Source organism: Vulpes lagopus, chromosome 3, assembly GCF_018345385.1.
Source record: "Vulpes lagopus strain Blue_001 chromosome 3, ASM1834538v1, whole genome shotgun sequence".
Classification (NCBI taxonomy): domain Eukaryota; kingdom Metazoa; phylum Chordata; class Mammalia; order Carnivora; family Canidae; genus Vulpes; species Vulpes lagopus.
The window spans coordinates 104,372,260-104,394,464 of record NC_054826.1 but is presented as its reverse complement, the minus strand read 5'-3'; the positions used below and the strand labels follow the sequence as shown (position 1 = coordinate 104,394,464).

Genomic DNA, 22,205 nt, shown 5'->3' with positions numbered 1-22,205 from the left:
TGGCCAGAGGTGCCTCCTCCCCTTCCTTCTCAAGAGTGCCCATGCTCCTCCCAGGAGGGGGGCGGCCAGTGAGGTGGGGGCAGTGACTTGGACCACATGAGGCTCTGTCCTACCTGTGGGTGGCAGGGGCACGGCTTTACTCTGTCGTGTCAGAAGGAGAAGCAGCACCTAGTCCCAGGCGGAGATGTCTGTGGGGGCCCGCATGAGGGCGAGTGGTGGCTTTTGTGGGGCTGATCCAATTCTCGAAAGTGGCTTAACCTCTCTGGGCCTCGGCCAACTTTCCCATAGCTGTGGTGAGGATGGAGTGTATGCCAGGGTCCTGGGCCCACCCTTAGCACACAGTGGACCCCCTGCCCCTGACCCCAAAGTGCCAGGCTGACAAGGCCATCCCCAGTGCACAGACCTGACCTGAAGGCGCCCTTGCTGCCAGCAGCCCACACTGGGTGTGGCCTTTGGAAGGAGATCCCCATCCACTGACCCTGTGCACACGGCTTTGGGCAGCTGGGGCCTAAGGGGGTGGACATCCCCGGGCAGGGGATGCATGGCCCCATCACCCACAGTGGGGCTGGCACCGGGTCCTCCTGCGATTTCCATACAACCTTCTGCGGAGGTCGACAGATCTCAGAGGCACTGTGCCCACTCGCAAACCTGCTGACAGACCGCAGGGCCTGCGCGGGGCCAATCATGGCCCGCCAGCTGTGGAGGGCATGATAAGGTGGGTGGGTGGCTTATCTCGCAGGGCAGCCCATGTGGGCTCTTGGAGAGGCTGATGCCTTGAGTCCCAGATCGCAAGGCCTCAGGGCCACCCTACTCTGGCCAGGACACCGTGGGTCAGTCCCTGCCCTGCTCAGTCTCTCCGAACCTTTGGGTCCTTTCCCCGGTGATGGGGTACAGGTGGCCGGGAGGGGTGGAGGTCATCGCTGGAGGGTGCCCACCAGGCTTTCCTGCCTGCTGCTCCCCACCCCCGCGGGCTCTCGGGCACACAGGCCCCTGCCCTCAGGAGGTGTCCCCATTCGGCTGGCTGCTGCTGGCATCTCTCCCGTGGTCCCATGCCACAAGGTCCCCTTGAAGCTTCTGGAGGGCAAGGTGAGTGTCTGGCATAGCATAGCCTGGCACATAGGCGAGAGGACGGGGAAGGCAGGTTCCAGCTGCGAGCCCCGTCTGCATGCTGTGCGCTCTCTGGGCTTGTGTCCGGGTCCTCCACGGACCCACTGCGGTCGAACCTGGCCAGGGACTCATTTTATGGGGGCAGCTGAGCTCCAAAAGGAAGGGGAGTGCTCTGGGTCTCCTGGGAGCACAGGGCAGGTCTACCTGTGAGCTCTGTGCTCCCTCTGCTTCAAGCGACAACCCAGACCCTTCCCCCAACACCAGACTTAGCATAGTGGGGCTCATCTGACAGCTCCACTGCAGTCCCTTCCTCCCGGCACTGACCCTGCAGGAACAGAGACCACTGGAGTCACTAGAAAACCCAGGTGTTTATGTATAAATAAGTGTGATTCACCTAGAAGCCCCACAAGCTCCGTGAGCTGCCCGGGGCAAAGGTTCTGTGCAGGTGGCACCTCGGGGTGGGGGCTTTCTGAGAATCTCCACCGCCGCCGGAGGGGGTATGCGGCGGCCCGGCAGGACCCAGCTGAGCTCCCTGGCCCCGCTGCCTATGGCGCCTGCAGTGCCACACTTTCCCAACACCGTCCTGCCCTGCAGGGGCCCGGCCTGGGTTCCATCCATGCAGTGTGAGCCTGCTGGTGCCCGTATCACAGCAGCCCCCTGAGCTGATGGCCACGGGAGCCCCGAGGGTCCCAGGCTCATCAGATAAGCTCAGGTGTCCCCTCCTGGGGCCAAGGGCCTGCCGGTGGGAGGGAGACTGGGAGGTGTCTCCACAGGCCTGGCAGGAGGGCTCCCAGGAGGGGCTTTGGCAAGAGGGCTGGTGGGTGAGGAGCCCTGTGCTTTCCCAGAGGCCTGGGCAGGTGGTCACAGCCAGGTGGCTGGTGATCTGTGGCCCTTCTACAGTTCCTCCGAGGGGATCAGCATCCGCTTTTCCACGTTCCGACTCTTTCTGATGGCACCAGAGCCTCCTGCCACGCTGGGGTGGGTGCCGGGGCTTGGGGCCTCATGTGTGGCCTGCTGGGTGTAGTGCTGGTAGGCAGGGGAGAAGTTGTGCACGGCGTCCTGCACGATGTCCTGTGGGCTCATGGTCTCCTTGAGGCCACTGGAGATGCTGTGCATGGGTGCCTCGGGGGCTGGGGGCAGACAACACGAGTGTGGGGTCGGGGTGTCCTGGACCTGTCCATTCCCCTTCGGACCCCAGCCCCGGGGATACGGCCCTGCTCCCACCCGCCTCCAGGCTGCCCAGGCCCTGGGCTCAGCCAGCAGGGGGTGACTTCCAGCCCTCAGGGCTTCAGAATCCCAGCCTGCTCCTCCCGCTGGGGCTATCCCAGCCCAGGGGACTCCTGGGGCCTACAGGGAGAGACCACCTTGGCCAGCTCTGGTCTTTTCTTCAGCTCGGAGTGAGTCCTTCATGCTTGGGGTAACCCAGGCTGCCAGAGCAGGTGCAGGTCATCGCCACCCAAATGAATCATTCACTAGGGATGCCCGGGGCCCCTGGGTGTGGTGGGCAGGGTACCCCAGGCTCGGGAAGCACCCCCCCATCCCAGCAGGGGCTGTGGGGCCCAGACATCCAGTCTGGCCCCTCTCACTCAGAGCTCAGAGCCTGGGCCAGATGCAAGTGTGGGCCCTGTCCAGGGTTGGGTCCTCCAGTGTCCATGAGGTTGACATCCCCTGGGCCCATGTATGGGATGGCAGACAGAGCTGTGGTGCTGAGGGTGCCCCAAGGAAGACAGGGCTGGCCTCACTCTCCCAGGCCCCTGGCTGTGATATCGCCGCACACTCCACATGCCCCCACCCCCCACAGGGCCCAGCAGGCACACCTGGTGAATTCTCTTTCTTCTCTGCATACACCTGGCAGGTGAAGGCATAGCGCAGGGCAATGGAGGCAAACAGCATCTCGATGCAGATGATGAAATTTTGGTAGCCAGCAGCCACCGTGCCAGCCCCAACCTTGCTCCCATCGATGACCTGGACCTCAGGGATGACCCCACACTTTTCCAGGATGGCCAGCAGCATCCCTGGGGATGGTGACAGCCGCTCAGGCACCTGCCCTGCACAGGTCTTGTGAGCTGGTGGGGGTCCGCCAGGGAGGATGAGGTTCAGCAGAGTGGGTGCCTCCAAAGCCAGGGTCCCCGCACTGTGGGCACCTGGGAGCTCCCCATGTGTCTGCCCTGACCTCCCTGATCCCAGAGCTTAGGCCCACCCCTCCCCTGCAGGGTGGGGTCTGGAAGCGCTTCCAGCCTGGCCCTGGGGGCCTCTGCCTGTGTACTCCACCCACGACCACCCAGACCTGCTGGAAGGGGACTCGCCATTTCCCCTGCTCCAGGGGCTTTGTGGTGTCTGGCCAAGGGGGTGGGGGTTCCGACCTGTGCTCCACCAGGGAAACTGAGGCCAGGCCTGAGGTCACACAGGGCCTGGGGATGGACGTGAGATGGGCTCTGGTCTCTGCCCCAACAACCCACCCACCCTGCCAGAAGGAGAGGAAGATGACGGCCTTGATGGTGAGGAATTTGAGGACGGGTTCAAAGGGCTGCAGGAGCTCCCTGGTGGCGAAGTAGAAGAGGAACAGGGCGTAGAGGGCCAGGCTGACGGAGACGTTGTAGATGAGGGTGACGTAGAGGTAGCCGCTGTGGATGCTGGGGCCAGAGCAGGTGCCGGGGGTTCAGGGCGTGCCCCCCGCCCTCCCCACTGCCCCAGCCTGGGTACCAACAGGGACGTGCACCTGAACCCTTCCCGCAGGGAGCCCTTGTGGGGAGTCCCAACACGGCTGTAAGGATGTAGCCCTTCTCCTGATGAAACCCCACTCCCCCTTCCCTGTCCACCCAGGCACAGCCTGAAGGGATGACCTCTGCATGTAGACACGGGTGGTGTGTGCCCATGTGTGAGCGTGTGGGTGATGTGAGTGAAACCTGTGGGCATGTTCACACATACACAGGAGCGTTGTGCTTGCATGAGCTTGCGAGTGGGTGTCTGTGTGTATGTGCGCATGAAAGCCTGCGTGTGCCTACTTGTGGGCGTGTGCTTGTGTGAGTGAGAATGCACACCTGTGAGCGTGTGTGTGCCCGCACACGCCATGTATTCCTGTGGACCCGGTGCAGGGCTCCCTCCCAGAGTGCCAGGGAGGCGCTGCCCACCTCCCTGTGCCCAATGGCTCCCTGGGCCTGAGTGCCCTCGTCCCCCTCACTCTCCCCCAGGTGGGCTGGCTGCGGGGTGGGGGCTGGGGGAGGGAGCCCCTGGACCTAGAGTGTGCAGCCCCACAACCCACAGACACGGGCCAGCTCTTCTGGGTCTGTTTGCTGCAGCCTCGCCCTGGCAGTCTCCCAAGAGGAAGGGAGGCCTGTTTGGCACCTCTGAGGACTCAGCCCGCTGCCTCTCCTCTCTGCCAGGCCCAGTGCCCACCCCCCAGCTAGCACAGCACCCTGGCCTTACTTGAAGTCTCCATCGTGGTATTTGCCAAATGCCTGCAGGACGATGGTGATCAAGGCCATGATGGGCTTCACGATGCAGAACTGCAGTGTGGCCTGGGGTGAGGGGGAAGCCAGGGGTGGTCAGGGGGTGGCTGCGAGGGGCAGGGCAGGGGCAGGCAAGACCCTTACTGACCTGCTTGCAGAAGCGCAGGAAGCCGATGGAGTAGGACATGCCCTGGAGGCAGCAGGTGCCATAGAAGCAGCTGGACCTGGGGTGTGGAAGTCCCTTAAGCAGGGCCCGGGAGGACATGTCTCCAGACCGGCCCTGACGCCTGGGGTGTGGAGGGGCCCCCGTGGGCTCTGGGGCGAGATGCTTACCGGATGGGCTTTCCCCGAATCTCAGCCATGATGGCGCTCTCACCCCCCAGGTACTGGAAGCAGAGGCTCAGGAAGCTGTAGATGACAAAGGCTGCAGAGCAGAGGGCCGGGATGCGCAGCAGTGAGCCTCGGCTCCCCGAGGACGCCCACACCAAGGACCCTCACACAGCAGAACCCTCCCCTCAGCTTCGCGACCACCCACCATCCCTGGTGACCCCTGGCCGTTGGCGGTCACTGTGGCCACGATGTCCCCACCACCATTCCGACCAAGCTGGACTCGGCCCTGGAGGGTGGGGTTCCTGAGCTGACAAGTGGCCTCCCTGGATCTTGCTGGGGGTGCTCACCTTCATAGCAGTCACGCACCGAGTCGAAGTAGATGTAGTGCTGGTGGCCCCCCAGGAGGAGGAGGCTGAGCCAGGAGTCAAAGGCGTAGATGGGCACGATGAAGAGTAGGCGGATGATGTAGCGCTGCTCGTTGGGGACCGTGTAGGACCGCAGGTGCAGGTAAATCTGGGCAGGCAGAGCAAGGGCAGGCTTGGGGGGCGGCAGGCCGCATACAGCCCCCGTCGTGCAGGCCAGCGGGCAGTGTGGGAGGCAGTGTGAACTTCCCAGGGTGTGGCAGCCCCGTGCGTAGCAAATACTCTGCAGCGGGAATGCTCGCTCACTCATGTATGTGTTCATTCATTCCGAGAGAATCTTCCTGGGGGTGGGGGTGAGGGGCATCCATGGCCCCCGAGGGGGCACAGCCGCTCTGGAAGGCAGTTTGGCAACTCAATGTTGTGGGGGGGGGGGAGCATCCAAACAGCTGATACCCTCGACCCCTCCTGGGATTTTCCCCACGGAGCAGGTACATTCAGAAAGAAAGGGTTTGGGTATGAGGATGCCCATCACAGCGACCTGTGCGTGGCAGTGGGGCCGGGCTGGTCACGGCAGAGCCACCCCACACGGGAGCGTCCCAAGATGTGCACTTGGGGACCCGCTCTGAAGTAATGTGACATGTAAACATGAGATGACCCCACGCATGTTGGAAACACGGTAAAGAGGAAAAGACATCACTGTCTTATCCCTGGACGGTAGGAAAACACAGCTGATTACAGTTTGCCTAGAACACTTTCTTGATTTTCATGTCTTCTGCGAGGACATGGAGAAGCAGGGAGAGGGTCTAGAAGAGGAAGAGTCATTGGGGAGCCGGGCACACAGCACCCGGCTGTGGTTCCCAGCACCTCTGGAGGGCTTCCTGGAGGAGGTGCCTTTAAGCGCAGGTGGAGAGAGGGCCGTGGGAGGGCAGGCTGTGTGTGGAGCTCCGCATGCGCCCAGCTTGTAGGGCGCAGTGCAGGGAGTGGCGGGGGCAGGTTGGCGCCCAGAACAGGCTCCTTATCTGTCCCTCACTCCCCGACGGTGCAGTGGGAGGGGCCTGGCCTGACCAGCCACTAGGAGACATGGATTCTCTCCTGGGGCTGGCACTGCCTGGCTGGGTGGCCTTGGCAGGCCCTCGCCGTCCTCTCCGGCCTTGCCTTCCCGTCTCTAAAGTGAGAGGTTGAATCTTTCTCTGTCCTTCTGGGCTCGGAGAGGGCAGAGTCTAGTTGCCCTTATGTCCCGGAGGGCCTGGCAGTGGGGGCGGGGGTAGGAGCTGCAGCCCCATCTGAGGGATGGACCCCAGGAGTCACAGACAGACACACACACACACACGCAGTTGCCGCAACTGCAGAAATTGGGGTCACACAGAGGGGAGTCCGAGACCCCGACTCCAGACTTTGGGGGCCTGCCACTGTGGGTCCTTGCCCCATAAATCGCAGACAACCCCAGACCTAACACCCGTCCCGTCACCAGGGAGTAGGTGTGGCTGCCACAGGAATGCGCATGCACCACACACCTGTTCAGTGGACCTGTCCAGAGGCCCAAGAGCAGCTTGGTAAGACTCTGTGCAAACACTGCCTCCTCCAGACAGCCCTCCCTGATGGCCCTTGCTGCTCTCAGCCGTGTTGTACTCAGCTGGCCCCCCTCACACACTTGTGTCTACCTTACATTGTGGTTGTGTGAGGCCACACAGCCCTCCCTGCCTGCCAGCCCCCTGCCCCAGGCTCACGCCGCCCTCCCCTCAGTGCCAGTTGAACCATCCCAAAGGCCAACTCTGCTCTCAGCTCCCCCCACAGCTGTCCCTCGCTCCCCACACCCTCTGGGGTGTGCTGCACCGACATTCAAGGTCCCTGTTCTATGTCCTGAGCGCCCTGTGCCCAGACAGTCCTGTCCCTGGCCTGCACACTCACCTCCCATGGCCAGCATGTCATCCTGGGCCCCTCTGGGTGTCAGTTCTGCTGCCCATACCCTGGCTCTTCCTTCCCTGGGCCTGGCCATTCCCCCTCTGAGGGGTGGGTCCATCTGCCTAATTGTCACCCTGTGGGGCCGGGGGCTTGTGGGGCTCAGGGCTGAGCATGTTGCTTCTCTCCTCTCCTTCCCTAGATCTGGGGGGCCAGCCCCTCTGGGGCTCCCAGCCAAGCTCTGTCCCTGGCAGAGAACTGCCATCCTCAGGCCTGGCTCCCACAGGCCGTGTTCTGGAGAAAGCCTCCTCTCTTGCCCCTGTGCCCTGGCATCATCCATCCAGGGCTCTGATGGCTGCCCCACAGCCATGGCCTGCGGTCCCAGATCCCAGCAGGGCCAGCCAGGGCCATGTCCCACAGAGAGCAGGGCCCAAAGAGAAGTGCAGAAGGGAGGGCTTACCTGGTGGCAGGTGAGCAACAGGGCAGTCCACACGAAGACCCCTGAGATGCCGCGGGCCAACGCAGTGGTGAGGAAGAGCCGGGAGGCGCCCTGGGAGCTGTTCCCCATGCGGTCCATCTGCGGCCCAGTGGGCACAGAGGGCATGGCAGGCACGGTGGGCATGGCCGGCAGGGGGCTGGGCTGTGGCCAGGTTGCTGACACCAGGGGGCCGCCGGCTGTTCCCAGGAGCCCTGAGACATTAGTCATCTGCAGAGGTGAGGGAGGACATGGGGAGGAGTGAGGGCAAAGGTGCACCCTGGCAGCTGGAAGCAGCCCCAGGGCCAGCAGGGGAGGAGGGAGTGGGGGCGGGGAGGGAGGGGCTCCTCCCCCAGGCCACCAGCAGGCCAGGGCTGCCCTGGGCATACCTCACCGTCCCTTGTGCGGAATTCGAGTCTGACCGTCTTGCCCACTCCCCTGACTCCGGGTGGCCTTGGGCAGCTCCGAGCACAGGAACTCAGCTCCAAGGACAGGGCCTGGGGTGCCCTCCTTCCCCAGGGCTCGGCCACTTGGGCGCAGAATCAGCTACCAGACTCTGAGGTAGGGTGGTCCCCGCCTCTGCTGCTCCGGCTTGCGGAGAACCCACATTTGAGGGGCCAGAGATGCCTGGGAAAGTGGGGGAGCCCCTGGTGCCCTGCCCAACTGGCACTGCCTACAGAGGCTGATGGGGGGGGGTGCAGCCCAGCCCCCCCTTCCCACCCCCTGGGACCTGCCCAACTGTGTAGATGCCCAGTTCTGCTGCAGGGCCCTCCACCTCCCCAAGCCGCTCACTACCCCAGATGTTGGTTCTTTTCAGCTGCTTGCCAGTAAGCTGGGGCACCGGGCACCTCCCCCGTCCCACACTGGTGGCTTACCCAGCCTCTCCCCTTCCCTCCAGCCCACAGTCGGGACCCAGTGCCTACCTCTCAGGCAGGAAGCGCCGGCCCAGCCCTGGGAGGCCGGGCCTCCAGGGAAGCCTGGCAGGTCATTTGCGTGGCCACGTGGCCCCAGTGGCAGCCCCACGGGGGGGTGGGGTAGGGCCGCTATCTGGAGGCTGTACCAGGCTTGGGGAGGGGCGGCCACCACCTCAGCCCCGGTGGCCCACCTGTGCTGCCACCTGCAGGGAGGGGCCGGGAGGAAGGGGAGGAGCAGAGGCTTGTCCCCTCCGGGAGGCTGACATTCTATCTTTGCTCAGCAGCAGCTGGCTCCCAGGTACCTGCTGGCCGCCAGGTGCCCTCACCTGCCAGACAGCCAGGTGGCTTCTACCCAGGCCCCAGGCGGGCAGGAGGGGTCTCGGTGAGCTGGGCTGATGTTTGCTTAGAATTGGGTGAATTTATGTTGTGAAATTCTCAACCAGTCCCCAAGAGGTGCATTGGAAACCTTGCTGGGATTGCGGGGTCGGGGGCAGAGGACAGGCAGGTCACCGGGCTCCGCGAGGGGGCCTGACTCATCTTGCCCCTGGTTCAGCCTGATGCCACAGGCCCCTCAGGGAAGAGGCTGTCCCAGCTCCATCTCTGGAGGGGGTGTCAGGGTGGGGCCACGCTCTGGGCACAAATGCATACATGCCACCACCGTGGGCCCCAGGACGGAGCGTCTGCTCTGTGCCCTTGATGGGACCACACGTCTGTGTCCTTTGTGGCACCTAATACTTCCTGTAGCCCTGGGCCAACGGTTGGAGTGATGGATCCCCAGGAGTGTGGGAGGCCCCAGGCCCAGCCCTGGACACGCGGCCCCACTCCTACCCCTCCACCCACACCGTCCACCCCCTGCCCCCTAGAGTCCCCAGCAGGCCTCCTCTGAGCGCTGCTGGGACCTCCCATGCCTTTTCTCCCAGCTGTTTCCTTGTCCTGCCGGCTTAGATGTCTCCTTTAAATCCCCCCTTGTGCCGGGCCCAGCCTGTCCCCCATGCACAGGGCGTGGGCAGCCTCTGAGTGGCCTGCCCTCTGGCCGTGGCTCCCACTCGCTCTGGCAGGGGTGGCAGGGCTGGGCTCTAACTTGTGCAGCCAAAGGCAGTTTTGTCTGTGTGTGCCCTGAGCCTGCCACCTGCCCTTGGTACCCGTGACCTGCAGGCCCGCCGACCAGCGTGTGCAGAGCAGTGTTGCTGGCGGCGCACATTGTTGTCATTGTTATGGGCGATTGTGGAGGTAGAACCCATTACTGCCCATGGTGACAACGGCTTGGGGACCCGGAGGGCAAAGACTCAGCTATGGGGACATGGACAGGGCTGGCAGGGCCCAGGGAGCCCACCACCTCCACAGGTGGAGAAAGCAGGCCCAGGTCCTTCCCAGGCTGATGCTAGGATGTCTGAACATGCAGCAGGAAGCACTATGGTTAGATGTTGGAGGGACTTCCCTAGCTGGAGTCAGCGGGGACAGGCCTTTGGGAGTGTGCTGAGGGGCCCTGGCTTTGGGGAGGCGCGAGGCCTGGGGCCTAGACCTAGACCGAGGGATTTCCCAAGCTCTACCCTTTCCTCAAAGGTGGAAACACTGTGGGGAAGGGTCGTGTTCTCTGACAAGGCAGGTTGTACACCAGGGGCAGGCCCGGTGGCCTCCTCGCCCTGCAGCTCTGCCAGTGGCAAGGGGAGCTCCTTCCACCCAGGGCCACCCCTGCTGTGATGCCGGGGGGGGCAGGTCCAGGGTCCCCGCTGGGTTGTTCCCGCAGCTGCCCTACCCTGGAGTCTTGTTCAGCTGTTACTTCCAGGAAGGCCTCCAGGAATCCTTGAAGTCTCCCCACTCCAGGATCTTTTGCACAGGACACAGCTTTGCTCGGGGACCTTCCAGTCAGCACCAGGCCATGTGTGCATGTTAGAGGCCTGGTTCTCTACAAAATGGGGGCCTCCTGCCCTCGCCCCACCTCCTTCTCTGGGTCCTGGTCTGTCGCACCAGAGACAATCTCAGTCCTCAATGCCTTGCTCTGCCCGTGGCCTCTGCTTTCTCGTCTGTACAGATGAGTCTGGAGTTCTCCTGCCATTCTATGGGGTACAGCAGACAGGTCCCTGCCATCACTGGGGGCCTGGGACACCCCCCTTGCCTTGCCCTGAGCTCAGGGAAAGGCTCCCAGCCACATGGTCCTCCCAGGGCCCTGACCCTGGAGCAAGACCGCAGGCCACCAAGGTACCTGGCAGAGAGCAGCAGAAGCCCCGATTGGGGAGGCATGGGGAGACAGGGAGGGGTCAGGAGCTGGGCCGAGCACCACAAACAGCATGCTGGGGGGGTTCAGCGCGGGGACAAGGAGGGCCGAGAGAGCTGCCTGTGGGGCCATCGGCCCCACCCCGGCAGCGGTGTCATGGCCCATGCACACTCAGGAGAGGTGACCGGGCTGGCCCGGCCTGATTTCCCTGCCTGGGGCTGGATGCTGACCAAGCCTGTCACAGGACAGACCTGCCTGCCCAGATCTGGGTAGCTGGGGCCTCTGACCCCTGTTTATAGTGACCAGGTGACTAGACCCGGGCAGGTCCTGGCTGGGCGGTGGGTGGCCGAGGCACTGCTGGCCATTGTCAGACCCTTGTCCTCATTCCCATGCCTGCCTTTCACCACCATGACCCAATGCCTGTGGCTCCTGGCCTCACTGCTGGCCCTGGACCTCCTTCCAGACCTGTCCTGCCATGCCAGTTCCCCTTCTCAGCTGGCCTGCCATCTGAGGACATCTCTGAAGGCCTGTGGCTCCTTCCCTGCCGCCAGCCCTGTCTGGTGCTCCCTGGGCAGTCAGACACAGGGTTGCAGGGAGCATCAGGACACCATGATCTCATGGGTCAGCCCCACCAAGGTCCTCTGGCTCTCCCTGGGGGTCCCCCCTGCTGGTGCCCAGGGAGTGGCACACAGGGTTTGCTTCTGAGCTTGTTAAGGCCCCTGGAATGGCCCTGGACTCAATCAATAGCCACCGTGGCCTAGGGCCTGGGGGTGACTGGACCCGGGCCACCGTCAGCGAAGCTCCTGGGTGCTCAGGCCTTTAAGCCACTCTGATGGGACCTGGGAGAAGTAGGGGGCTGCAGTGGCGTCACAGGGCTGTGGAAGGGACCTGCCAGCCTGGGTGCCCTGAACCACTTCTCCCCTCTGGGCCCATGGGGGACTATGGGTCCCCCCGCCAGCTCTACTTCTGGGATCCCTTGCGTGGAGGGCAGGCAGGGAGGTCGGGCCCTGGGTCAGACACACTGGGTTGGGACTCTGACACGCTCTTCACTGTGACCTTCCTGTTTCTGCCGCCATTGGAGCCCTGTATACAGCTGGTCAGCACCCGTCTCCCTGCCACCTGTTTCTCCTAAAGATGGCCATGGGCCACTGTAGCCCAGGACAGCTCTGCTGGGCCTCCCAGCTAGGTCACAGTCTAGCAGCCAGGTCACCGTCCGTGGGCTTCTCTGGGCCTCGAGGCCACTCAGCCCTGGGGGACCCCCACGTGGGATCTTGGGAACCTTCCTCCCTTGCTCCTGGGGCTCTCCTGCCCTTTCTGCACTGTTCCCTGTGCCCTGTCCCTCCCCTAGGCCTGCTGCCTCAGTCCCCAGAGAGAAGTTGTGTGTACCTGGGGCCTGCCTGTACCTGCTTGTTGCCCCGGAGCCAGCCACCAGTCCTGGGTGTGTACCGGGGGGGCACTCTTCCTTGCAGAGCTGGGGCAGGGGTGCCGGCCTGGTCCTGGACTGGCCAGGCTGGCCTGAGACCCTTTGTGGTTACCAGCAGGGCCCTGTCCCCTTGGGTGGAGGGGCGTAGGGCAGAGAGGCTGGGACTCTCAGAATTTCATGGTGGGGGCTTTTTTCTCCAGGAGCCCCCACCCCACTGGAGTGAATGGGACCTTGGCCTGGACAACACAGCCCACCCATGGGTGTGCACAGATGCACACACACATGCATGCCCGCGGCTCACCTCCCCGGTGGCTCCCTCAGCCTTCTGGTCGGGCCCCTTGGGCAGCAGTGTGGCAGGGCTCTAGGCCCGGGGGTGCGCGGCCTCCCGACCTCCAGTGCTCTTCCTCACAGCAGCCTGGTTCGGTCCAAGGTACGGCTGCTCCTGGGGAAGTGCTGTCCTTCCCCGGTACCCAGAAAACGCCTCCCTGCCACCCGCCCACCTTGCCAGGCCGGCTCTGCCAGCCTGGGTGCCGCCCAGGCCACACCCTCTGCCACAGATTCTGGGACCAGCTGTCCCTCCCACCCACTGTCCGGCGGTGGGTACGAGTGGGCCTTAGAGTCTGACATCCGCTGTGACTCTCGTCTGGGTCACTGGCCAGGTGTGGCTTTGGGGGCCACAGCTCTCCAGTCCGTGTGGACGGGATCGGAAGCCCACCTTCCGAGGTGCAGTGAGGGGTAGATGGGGTGACGCCATGTCTGAGACACGTGGAGTGCGCTGTCCCTCCAGAAGTGGCTCACATGTCCCTCTGCTGCCTTCATCCCTCGGCTGTCCCGCATCAGGGAGCCAGAAGGGGTCTCAGGACAAGTAGCTCCACATGCTTTGACAGTGGCCCCCTCCCACTGTTAATGGGGCTGCAGGGTTTGGGCCCCTGGCCAGCACAGGGGTGGGGGGTGCTGTGGCCTGAATCCTGCTGGCTCCCCCTGCAGGGCCCTGAGCCTTGGTATTCTTGTCTGTGAAGTGGGTTCAGGGGTCCTCATGCTCCTGGGTGGTGTGTGGGTTGAAGGAAGGTAGGAAATGGAGCTTGGTGAGTGCAGAGTGGGCACGTCCCGAGTGCTGGTGCGGGCCGGTGACCGCCTGCGTGAGGGCCACTGCTTCTGGATGTCTGTTTCTCAGACCCCCCCCCATTTCTCCCAGTATCTCTCCCCCACCTTCCTCCCTGCCTGGAGTGGCCCAGGCGTGGGGGGTGGGCTGCAGGGTCCTCCCCCTCCAGGCCTGCCTGCCTTCCCCAGAGATGGGGTCCTGGCCCTGAGCAGCCTCCTCCAGAGATGCGCAGCCTCTGAGAAGACGGTCAGTCACCAGCGGCTCCCGCCATCGCTCTTCCATTGGCCATCCTAGTCCCTCGTCCACGTCCCAAGTCCTGATTGCGTTTTACTCCAAGGTGCTAAGGCGCCTGCACTCCGCTGGTCCTGTGTGCAGCTGTCTTAGTCCAGTTCATTGTACCCGGTTTGGGAGGACTGGGGGCTCTGTCAAAGCCCCACTGAGCTGCTCAGGGATTGCCCAGAGCGGCCGCCCTCCCTGGCTTCTCGGGCTCGCCCTTGGCTCTGAGCCCTGTCCCCACGGCCACTGAGGGAAAGGGAGGGCGTGCCAGGGAGGGGGCCTTGGCTTGCAGCTGGGTGGAGAACCGTGCAGGGCAGGTGGCACCGTGGTCAGACAGTGTGGCCTTGACGGAGCAGCCCCTCCAGCAGTCCAGGCTGCGGGCTGATAGCCCCTGTCCCCTGCTTTCACCGGCTGCAAATTGCTGGAAGGCGTGATCACAGTTTGGTCGTTGGGTAAGCGCCGGTCCGTGTAAAGGGGTAGCCGCCTCTTGAGGGGCCCACCCGCCTGTGGGACCTGCGGCCTCACGACCGCTCTTCCTGAATCCCCGCCGGGGCGCGGAGCGCCTCTCCGCCCATCCCCGCCTGGATGTGTAAGGCAAGACAGTACCAGGCCCTGGCGTAGGTGACAGGAGCATGGACGTTGGGCCGTGATTCCTACCAGCCAGCAGACGGCTCCTGGCAGCTGCGGAGAAGGCGCCGGGGACCCTGTTCCCCGTCCATGCTAGTTCTGCATCCCCCCGCCCGGCAGGCCGCTGTGGGTCGGGCAGCCACCGCCCCGGTTCTCCGAGCCCCATGGAGCCGGGGTCCTTCACTGCCCACCTGCCTCTTCTGCAGGGCGGCTGCAAGGGGTGGGAGTGTTGCACCTTCGTGCAGTCAGGCCATGAGTGGGCGGCAGTGAGGGGCCCTGTGGCCAGCTCAGGTCCCAGCTCCCCTGTGCCAGGGGTGGCTGCATGACGCTGCCTCGGTATCCCCCTCTGGCACACATGGATGACCAGCGGAGCGATCTCCCCCGCCTGAGTGAGGACTGCTAGCATGTGTACGACCCGGGCTGTCCGCGGAGCCTGGTCACCGTGATAGGCAGGTGTGCTCGTCCCACAACAGCAAAGGCTGCAAATCTGAACCCGGACTCAGACGGGGACCCTGCCCGTGCCTCAGGTCCCCTGCTTGTTAAATGGGAAAAGTGGTAACCCCATGGCACAAACATCTAATCTTTAGATGACAAGTGTTGAGTAAGTACTGCTCTCAAGTATTAATCTGAGGATACCGCGCCTCTGCCTCTGGTGTGGGGGCGCTGCTTCTCCAGCAGGCGGCTCCTCCCCTCCCGCCGAGGTCTCGCTGGCCTGCCTCCCAGCAGTCTCCCCATTCCAGCCCTGACCTTACTCCCCACCCGTCCTGACAGCCCAATCCCTGGGGGTCCTCGTGGGTGCGGTTCTCCCTTCACTTCCTTGGTCAGCTCTGGTGTCCTTGGAACTTGTGCTGGTCCTGGTCCCCTGAGAGGTCCACCAAGTGGGGCTCAGGGTGCAGGACTTTACTGGAGGAACGCCAGGGTGAATGCAGGTGGGGTGGGACCAGCCAGGCTGAGAATGTGTCTGCCCGAGGGGTCAGGCGGTGGATGGGAACCACTGGCTGGGATGGTGCCGCAAAGCTGGCCACAAAGGAGTCCTGTGCCTCTGGGGGATGGGCCTCAGTTTCCCTTGGCATCTCCAAAGCATGCAGGTCCAGCGGGGGCAGCCTGGTCACTCAAGCTCCCTGCAGCAGCAGTGGTGGCAGCACAAGGTGCCTTCCTCTCTCCTGTGTTGGCACCTCCTCCAGGAAGTCTATCAGGATTCCCAAGCACAACTACCTGGTCACCATCAGTCAGTCTGTGGCTTGGGTGGGACAGGGCTGACAGTGACCCTGCACAGGCAGTGTCTGAAGGAATGAGCCCCTGAAGAGTTTCCCTCTGTCCTACCTTCAGCAAACTCACACCCACCTCCAAACTGGACCAGCGGCTTGAATTATTTTCGTTGCCAGCTGGAGAGCAGTTTCTAGTCAAGAACCTGTCTCAGAAGCCGTCGGTTCTAAGGGAAACTGAATAAAAACTCCTCCTGATCTCATGAGGACATGGATGCCACCCAAGATATTTCATCACACAGATGGTTTTTTTTTTAAGATTTTATTTTTTAAGTCCTCTCTGTGCCCACTGTGGGGCCTGAACTCACAAGTCCCAAATCAAGAATCGCATGCTCCACTGAGCCGGCCAGGCACCCCTTTATACAAATCTCAAAAAAAAAAAAAAAAAAAAAAATTCCCATTCCCAGGGAAGGCTACTCTCAGAACACAGGGACACCAGCTGGTCCCTGCTTCCCAGACCCCATGCCCACATTGTCTCTGATCTTCTGTGGGGTGGACTCGATAGCACACTTAACCTCCCAGTTTCTGGTGTGGCTGGTGAAGTTCCACTGTGGCTACACGGAGATGAAGATGTGCCCGGGGCGGGGGGGTTTCCAACGGTTGTCTGCCAGAGGCCTGAGCAGGCACAGGCTGCCTTGGGGTAGACATGCCTCACGGGAACTGTCAAGCAGCAAGATGGTAAGAAATGTGTTCGGAGTGGAAGTTAACAGCTGTCTGGCAACCCAAACCCGCTCAGGGATGTCAGAGGAGGAGCGAGAGGTGTGTGCAGAGTGTGTGAACCATGTAAGGCTTTCTCCCACCTACGGTGCACCCAACGGAACCCACACCGTGGGACAGAAGCTTCTCAGCACTGTTAGGAGGGATGGTGAAGTATTTGGGGACAGGTGTTTATTCTTAACATCAAACATTTCCTCCAACAACGGATGCTGCTCATGGAGTGCCGGGATTCACACCTGAGGACTCATCTTTCAATTCTCAAATACATGCAAATATCTGGACCCTGGTAAGAACCACCACAACCCCGGCAGACACTCTCCGCAGCTCTCCTCCATCCGTGGATAAGTTAGCGCCCCTGAGATGTGTGTATCTCTCCTGGCTTCTAGGGCTAGAGCCAGACAGCTCCTCCTCCTGCCTGAGCCACAGACGGTCTCCAAGTGGACAGGGCGTCCAGTCTCCGCGGCTGCTGGCTCTGGGGTCACCAGACCTGGCACGCCTGGATCACCTCCTTCACAGCCTTCAGCCCCTCTGCGTTCCTGTCCTTCATGGCCAGGGCTAGCAGGACCGCTCTGTTTCCAGCTTCCTGAGACACGAAGGTCACCAGGTTTTTCGCAAAGACGTGGGTGAGAGGCTGGAGAAGGGAAGGAGAGAGACCACTTTAAAGGAGACAAATCCGGTTTTCCTTAGCGCCTTCGTGGAGGATTCCCCGACTGCCTTCCTGCACCCCAATAACCACCTACCCCTCCCTGTAAGTTCAAGGCAACAGCGGTTCAGAGTTCAACTGGACTCCGGAGCTCGAATCCTGAACAACACGCTGAACAGGCGCTGTTACACTAGCCTTCCTGCTGCGTCCTGATCCTGGGTGTCTCCGGGCTGTCTGCAACCCAGAAGGATCTGCGGAGGCTGGGCGGGGGTCCATCACATCCCATGGGCCATCTATTCAGAGCTCGGGCTCCAAGCTACCCCACGAGGGTCAAACCCTACAAAATCCATCCGCCCACCTGCCTGCTGCACAAAACCCGCTGGGCTGGGAAACGGTGCCGGCGGGCAGGCAGGTGCCCCCACTGCTGCTGAGGTGGCTGCGTGCGGGCCCCCCCCTTCCACCCACTCTACCTCATCCTGCCCCAGAAGCACTCTGGTGGTGAGCACGGGCTTCCCGACGTCACTGGCAACGGCGCTGGGCTCCAGGGAGACCAGGGTGCCCATCTTCCCGAACTGGGTCACCACCACCAGGATGTGGCTGCTGAAGGCGGTGCACACCACCTGCGTGGGGACCCCGCACACCACCTCCGTCCTCTGCTTGGATGTCAGCAGGGGCCTGCCTTCCATGGCCGGGTCTCTTCAACCGCACTGCTACGGTTAAGAAGAAGAGAAAAGGAGCCGATCAGACCGCGTCGGACGTGCCCCGGGTCTGCCCCGCCGGCACTGAACAGAAGCGTCCGCACCCCAGGCTTCGGCAGGCACCTCGGGAGCCGCTCCCGGCGGCAGGGGTCGGCGGACGGGGTCCCGGTCCTCGCGTCCCGGGCTCCCGCCCTCCTGCCCCCGCTCCCGCGGCCGCTCCGGGTCCCGCTCCCACCCGCCATGCCGCCCGCGCTCACCGCGCCGCGCCCGGAAGTGACGCCTTTGGGCGACGCGAGCCCGCCTCCGCCCTGCACCCCTCCCCCGCCGGAAGTGCGGCTGTTGGCTTCCGGTCCCGGCAGGGCCTCCTGGGCCCTCAGCGGCGGGGTTCCGCGCTCCCGGGACGGTCGGGTGTTCCGGGCCAAGGGCTGCAGCCTCCAGCTCCGGGCCGTGGCCTCGGTCTCCGGCTGCTCCCTGGGTGTCCTCGGCGGTCCTGGCGGGAGCCCTGCTTCCCTGGCTGTGGGTTCCCGCCCCGCCGTGCCGCTGTCGCCGCCGGGCAGCGGGCCACGGGGCCCGGTGCGGCCGGAGGGAGGACCCCGGAGCGGGGCCGCGGGGCGTCCTGCTGACCCGCCGGGGCGGGGGAGGGCGGGGCGAGCCTCGGCCTCCCTGCCCGGGTCCCCAGGCCTTGGGGGTCAGTCCGTGGGGCGAGCCTCGGCCTCCCTGCCCGGGTCCCCAGCCCTTGGGGGTCAGTCCGTGGGGCGAGCCTCGGCCTCCCTGCCCGGGTCCCCAGCCCTTGGGGGTCAGTCCGCAGGGCGAGCCTCGGCCTCCCTGCCCGGGTCCCCAGGCCTTGGGGGGTGATCCGCGGGGTGAGCCCTCGGCCTCCCTGCCCGGGTCCCCAGGCCTTGGGGGTCAGTCTGTGGGGCGAGCCTCGGCCTCCCTGCCCGGGTCCCCAGCCCTTGGGGGTCAGTCTGTGGGGTGAGCCCTTGGCCCCCTGCCCGGGTCCCCAGCCCTTGGGGGTCAGTCCGTGGGGCGAGCCTCGGCCTCCCTGCCCGGGTCCCCAGCCCTTGGGGGATGATCCGCGGGGCGAACCCTCGGTCCCCAGCCCTTGGGGGTCAGTCTGCGGGGCGAGCCCTCGGCCTCCCTGCCCGGGTCCCCAGCCCTTGGGGGTCAGTCTGTGGGGTGAGCCCTTGGCCCCCTGCCCGGGTCCCCAGCCCTTGGGGGTCAGTCCGTGGGGCGAGCCTCGGCCTCCCTGCCCGGGTCCCCAGCCCTTGGGGGATGATCCGCGGGGCGAGCCCTCGGTCCCCAGCCCTTGGGGGTCAGTCTGCGGGGCGAGCCCTCGGCCTCCCTGCCCGGGTCCCCAGCCCTTGGGGGTCAGTCCGTGGGGCGAGCCTCGGCCTCCCTGCCCGGGTCCCCAGCCCTTGGGGGTCAGTCTGTGGGGTTAGCCCTTGGCCCCTTGCCCGGGTCCCCAGTCCTTGGGGGTCAGTCCGTGGGGTGAGCCTCGGCCTCCCTGCCCGGGTCCCCAGCCCTTGGGGGATGATCCGCGGGGCGAGCCCTCGGTCCCCAGCCCTTGGGGGTCAGTCTGCGGGGCGAGCCCTCGGCCTCCCTGCCCGGGTCCCCAGCCCTTGGGGGTCAGTCCGCGGGGCGAGCCTCGGCCTCCCTGCGCGGGTCCCCAGGCCTTGGGGGGTGATCCGCGGGGCGAGCCCTCGGCCTCCCTGCCCGGGTCCCCAGGCCTTGGGGGTCAGTCTGTGGGGCGAGCCCTCGGCCTCCCTGCCCGGGTCCCCAGGCCTTGGGCGTCAGTCCGTGGGGCGAGCCCTCGGCCTCCCTGCCCGGGTCCCCAGCCCTTGGGGGTCAGTCCGCGGGGCGAGCCCTCGGCCCCCTGCCCGGGTCCCCAGCCCTTGGGGGTCAGTCCGCAGGGCGAGCCTCGGCCTCCCTGCCCAGGTCCCCAGCCCTTGGGGGTTAGTCTGTGAAGTGAGCCCTTGGCCTCCCTGCCCGGGTCCCCAGCCCTTGGGGGTCAGTCTGTGGGGTGAGCCCTTGGCCCCCTGCCCGGGTCCCCAGCCCTTAGGGGTCAGTCCGTGGGGCGAGCCTCGGCCTCCCTGCCCGGGTCCCCAGCCCTTGGGGCTCAGTCTGTGAAGTGAGCCCTTGGCCTCCCTGCCCGGGTCCCCAGCCCTTGGGGGTCAGTCTGTGGGGTGAGCCCTTGGCCCCCTGCCCGGGTCCCCAGCCCTTGGGGGTCAATCCGTGGGGCGAGCCTCGGCCTCCCTGCCCGGGTCCCCAGCCCTTGGGGGTCAGTCCGTGGGGCGAGCCTCGGCCTCCCTGCCCGGGTCCCCAGCCCTTGGGGGTCAGTCTCTGGGGCGAACCTCGGCCTCCCTGCCCGGGTCCCCAGCCCTTGGGGGTCAGTCTGTGGGGTGAGCCCTTGGCCCCCTCCCCAGGTCCCCAGCCCTTGGGGGTCAGTCCGCGGGGCGAGCCTCGGCCCCCTGCCCGGGTCCCCAGCCCTTGGGGGTCAGTCTGTGGGGCGAGCCCTCGGCCTCCCTGCCTGGGTCCCCAGCCCTTGGGGGTCAGTCTGTGGGGCGAGCCCTCGGCCTCCCTGCCCGGGTCCCCAGCCCTTGGGGGGCGATCGGCGGGGCGAGCCCTTGGCCTCCCTGCCCGGGTCCCCAGCTCTTGGGGGGCGATCCGCGGGGTGAGCCCTTGGCCCCCTGCCCGGTCCCCAGCTCTTGGGGGGCAATCTGCGGGGTTGAGCCCTGGGTCCCACTATCCCGGGGTCCCCAGCTCTCCAGGAATCCATCTGGGCCACCCTTTTTGCCCACATCCATCAGACTATCAGGCCCTTGGTGGGTGCCAGGCATTGTGCGAAGAGCTGTTCGCAGTTGTTCCTGCAGTCTTAGCCCCGTGGGGTAGCAGCATCGTTACCCACTCCCACCCCCACCCCATGCTGGCTGCTCGGGCTCTTGAGAGCTTGCCCGAGGTCGTCAGGCTGGTAAGGGCTGGATGTGGGCTTCAGATGCTCGCCCTTGATTACTGGGCTTCGGGCTCTGGCACCCAGGTCCCTGGGTACAGGCCGGGGGGTGCGGTGGGGGTGGTGACCAGCATGGCCCCTTGCAGCAGGATGATTTCTGCTCCCTCCTGGGACCTGAGAGCCCCTCCATCCTCTCTCCAAGCTGGAAGTGTTGCTGGTGAGGTGGGGGGAGTCTCGCGCTGATCCTGCAGTAGTCTGAGCCTGCACGTGCCTCCTTAGGGGAGTCACAGCCTTGAGAACCCCGCACTGGAGACCTTGCCCCAGCCCCTGCAGGGCGCATTGCCTGCCCCTTGCCTGGTCTGCCCGCCCCACTGAGCCCCTTAGGAAGCCTGGCCTCACCAATCTTTGCTCCATTTTCTCGTGATTTAATGATTCCTTAGTGCGCGTCAAGTCTCATGAAGCATGCACCCTCCAAAATGATTTCTGGCGGCTTAAAAGGCATGTATACAGAACATCAAAATAGAAATAAAAATCAAAAGGAAACCTGTTTTTGAGCTTTCTTGCAGTGGACTTCACAGAGAGAAAGATTATGACTTTCATGGTTTTGATACTCCAGAAGAAAGAAGGGTATCACTTTCTGAGGAGAGTGTTTTTGTTGGGTCTAAATTTAAACCCACCTCCACCCACATCCACCCAAAAGTGAATTGCCAGTGCCTTGCTTTGAGATGGGAAACCTTCCAAAGGTTCATTCACTGCTATTCACCTACCCATGCATTCTCTCCACCTAGACAAATAGATACAAATTTGACACACACACCCCTAAAAATACCTGAACTCTGAAATAAAGTTCTCATTTTTATAAAGGATGTGGAAGTGACGTGGCTGACATGTGGGTGACACCGTTAAGCAAATCTGTAAGTGCTTGTCCGTTGGCTGTCTGTTGGTCTAGATCTTGGGCAGAGACTGCGTATGAAGGGAGGTGGGAAGTCCAGGAAGGAGCTTCCTGCCACCCAAGTGGTCATATGGGGAGAGTGCCATGCTCATTGCCTACTGTTGACTGTTCTCCAGCACAAGGTGATCATAAATCTCTTGAATTTGCCTTACATTCAGGGAATTGGGGGTTGTGAATACCCTTGTACGTTAATTTGGAGAACCAACAAAGAATCAAATGTTGATTTGGCAGGGCCATAATTTTTTCAACAAATCGCACCAGTGTGGTTTTCCCAGCTCCGTAACCAGGAGGACGGGTTTGCCACTCAATGCAAGGGCACCATCAGTTTTCCCAAATTGATGGTGATCCTTTGATAGGCACATCTGTCCTCGTCATCCTCTCACCAGTCTGCCTGTTGCCTGCGTGTCTGGCACCGCCGGGCCCTCCCCAAGCTTGCCGACAGCTTCGTCCACCAGAACACCCCCCAGAATTAACAACCTTCACAGGCTTTCCGAAATCTTGCACCTTTCATGAGATTTACAACTCACTTTGCAATTGATTTGCGCCGTACACCCACAGCCTCATGGCACAGGGCCAGGACTTCCACGGTCCTGCGTGTGTGTGAGAGAGAGTGTGGGAGAAGGAGGGGCATTTAAGGGGAGCCCGATTTCCTAAACGGTTGATGCCTTAGGGAAACCTTTGGTGTTCAGGTGACTCTACTGCCCTCTGCAAGCTCATGCTGCCAGCACCCAGGTACTGGAAACGTCAGCACTAGGGACCTGGAAGTGGAAGCAGTAGGACATCAGGCTCCAGAATCTACCTCCA

General features: G+C 63.6%; 2 protein-coding genes across 5 annotated transcripts; both read right to left on the bottom strand.

Annotated features, from left to right (window-relative positions):
• Positions 1 to 1,456: 1,456 nt before the first annotated feature.
• TMEM184A (transmembrane protein 184A) lies at positions 1,457 to 12,788 on the bottom strand. 2 transcript variants are annotated; one of them, XM_041750290.1, is made up of 11 exons: positions 10,293 to 12,788; positions 8,546 to 8,739; positions 8,012 to 8,249; positions 7,608 to 7,853; positions 5,234 to 5,399; positions 4,890 to 4,980; positions 4,705 to 4,780; positions 4,534 to 4,625; positions 3,571 to 3,740; positions 2,925 to 3,122; positions 1,457 to 2,237 (listed from the first exon to the last, which is right to left on the bottom strand). In XM_041750290.1, the coding sequence occupies exons 4-11, from the start codon at positions 7,851 to 7,853 to the stop codon at positions 2,002 to 2,004; spliced, it is 1,275 nt and encodes a 424-aa protein (XP_041606224.1). In that variant the 5' UTR covers positions 8,012 to 8,249; positions 8,546 to 8,739; positions 10,293 to 12,788; the 3' UTR covers positions 1,457 to 2,001. The 2 variants fall into 2 exon arrangements, with proteins under 2 accessions (XP_041606224.1, XP_041606223.1); XM_041750289.1 differs by having other exon boundaries at positions 12,476 to 12,788.
• A 3,527-nt stretch (positions 12,789 to 16,315) lies between these two features.
• On the bottom strand, positions 16,316 to 17,893 carry PSMG3 (proteasome assembly chaperone 3). Of its 3 annotated transcripts, none has more exons than XM_041750293.1 (3): positions 17,760 to 17,893; positions 17,275 to 17,514; positions 16,316 to 16,792 (listed from the first exon to the last, which is right to left on the bottom strand). In XM_041750293.1, the coding sequence occupies exons 2-3, from the start codon at positions 17,488 to 17,490 to the stop codon at positions 16,640 to 16,642; spliced, it is 369 nt and encodes a 122-aa protein (XP_041606227.1). In that variant the 5' UTR covers positions 17,491 to 17,514; positions 17,760 to 17,893; the 3' UTR covers positions 16,316 to 16,639. The 3 variants fall into 3 exon arrangements, with proteins under 3 accessions (XP_041606227.1, XP_041606226.1, XP_041606225.1); XM_041750292.1 differs by lacking the exon at positions 17,760 to 17,893 and adding an exon at positions 17,626 to 17,747; XM_041750291.1 differs by lacking the exon at positions 17,760 to 17,893 and having other exon boundaries at positions 17,275 to 17,753.
• Positions 17,894 to 22,205: the final 4,312 nt, after the last annotated feature.